The sequence below is a fragment of the Octodon degus genome, unplaced genomic scaffold (assembly GCF_000260255.1).
Source record: "Octodon degus isolate 3935 unplaced genomic scaffold, OctDeg1.0 scaffold00005, whole genome shotgun sequence".
Taxonomy (NCBI): domain Eukaryota; kingdom Metazoa; phylum Chordata; class Mammalia; order Rodentia; family Octodontidae; genus Octodon; species Octodon degus.
In genome coordinates this window covers 31,628,090-31,629,918 of record NW_004524581.1, presented here as the reverse complement: position 1 = coordinate 31,629,918, position 1,829 = coordinate 31,628,090, and the positions used below count along the sequence as shown (strand labels likewise).

At 46.3% G+C, this 1,829-nt stretch overlaps 1 protein-coding gene across 2 annotated transcripts in view; it reads right to left on the bottom strand.

Moving 5' to 3' along the window:
• Positions 1 to 314: 314 nt before the first annotated feature.
• The window catches only part of LOC101592846 (antigen peptide transporter 2), a 113,210-nt gene continuing 111,695 nt past the window's right edge, over positions 315 to 1,829 (bottom strand). For both annotated transcript variants that reach the window (XM_023721179.1, XM_004624260.2), the window contains exons 16-17: positions 1,145 to 1,255; positions 315 to 702 (exon numbers count right to left, since the gene is read on the bottom strand). In XM_023721179.1, coding sequence (XP_023576947.1) covers positions 668 to 702; positions 1,145 to 1,255 — 146 coding nt within the window. In that variant the 3' untranslated portion in view covers positions 315 to 667. The remainder of the gene's footprint in view (positions 703 to 1,144; positions 1,256 to 1,829) is intronic.

Here is a 1,829-nt window from a genome sequence, read left to right as displayed (position 1 = left end):
TGTGTGTGTGTGTGTGTGCGTGTGTGTGTGGCCAGCTCAGCCCACTGGGAGCGGGGCTGGCTGGCATGTGGTGCTGGGGGACTGAACCGCGGTCCCTGTGCATTTGCTAAGCTTGTTCCAAGTAGGTGCTTTAGACCACTGAGCAATCTCACCAGCCCAAAATTCTGTTTCTTGATTTGAATGGTGATTACCAGGGTTTTGCTTTATATAATCCATTAATTATACATTTTATGTTGCTGTATATATGTTTTATTTTATGATAAAAAGATTTTTTACAACAGTAAAAAATAGTGATACATAAGCATTTGTTTGCTAACGATCATGGAGACTAAAATTGGAAGAGATAAAGATTTAGGAATCGTGACTCAAGAGTTAGGTCTGGCCATAGGAAAGAAAGCAGCTTGCAATTGGAAGGGGTTAGTCTTAGGGAAATGACTGGATGATGCCTTTTGAAATGGCCACTCATGGAGTACGTGAGTAGAGGAAGAAGGGCAGGAAGGTGGGAGATGCATGACCTCAAGGCACACACTCTAGAATTAGCTCAGGACTCCAATTGGGATGGAAAAGGTTCATTCGCAGAACGTTAATTTCTTGAGTGTTTTGCCTAACTCAGGGCCAGGCCACTGAGCAGTGCCTCTGGATCCAGGGAAGAGCTTCAATTAGGACCTTAGTGTGCTGTGTTGGACAAATGGCTCTTGCGTTCTGTAAGAAGATGATAAAGGCTTCATGAGACAACCCCGCCCTCCCATTCCAGAGATTTAGGAAACAATGCCACCAAACTACACCCTCTCTCTTCTCCTTGACCCCATGGAGTCCCCTGGCCAAAGAACTGGGAATGCTCTGACATCCAAAGACAAGGAGTAAGAGACGTTACCTCATTACCAAACCATCTACAGATGCTGGAGAGGAAGAATTGAATGTCCCCATTAGGACCAAGTGCTGAGATTATGTTGAGGGATAGAGTCTGGCCGACATGTCTCCATCTCTGCTTCCCACTGGAATATTTCTAGCTTCCAAAAAGACTAGCTTAGTGATCTCTGAGAAGAGCAATCAGCCTTCCCTGCCTCCAATTGTTGAGGTAAGAAATGTGGAAAGTGAGGGATGCACAAGGCACATGGCAGGCTTCCCTTCAAATGCTCCTTACCTTTCCAAGCTCTGAGGTGAATGACAATTCCCGCCAGAAGGAAGACCAATCCGAGTAGTAAGGCTGCAACTCCACTTAGTATCTTTCCCCAAGAATACTCAGACTGAGCTCCTATGGAAAACAGGTTTTAGAGTTAGTAAAAAGCTCCCAATATTTGGTGCACCTTCTTGAAAGCTTATACTCAGCATCAAATTCAGTATCATTGAGAGAAGTTTAGAAGCGATTCTCTGAGGGCAAGTTTCACACACATGAAGTTGTCTCCCATTCATTGCCAGTTCTTGTATCCTGTGAGATGCCCCTTAAATACTAAGACCAACATACTAGCTAGAGAATACCAGCTCCCAGGGCTAGGAGCAAGGAATGAGGTGGCCTGAGCGTTGGAAGGTGTGAGAATGGTTTTCCTGTTTTCTCCCACCCTAACCCAAGGACTCTGATTTCCATGACTCTTCCAGACCTAGAGAAAGGAGAATTTGTGCTGTGACGTAGATTAATGAAGAGGGAACCCAGACTCTGTAATGAGTCCGTATGGTCCTGAGTCAACCTGGAGAGTATAAGAAACTAATGCTCCCAGAGCACAGGCCCCGCGAGTGAGTGAGACCACCGGGGCCACAGGATCCTGAACAGACCCAGAGCGCAGGCCCAGAGAGTGAGTGAGACGACTGCGGGATCCTGAACAGACCCAGAG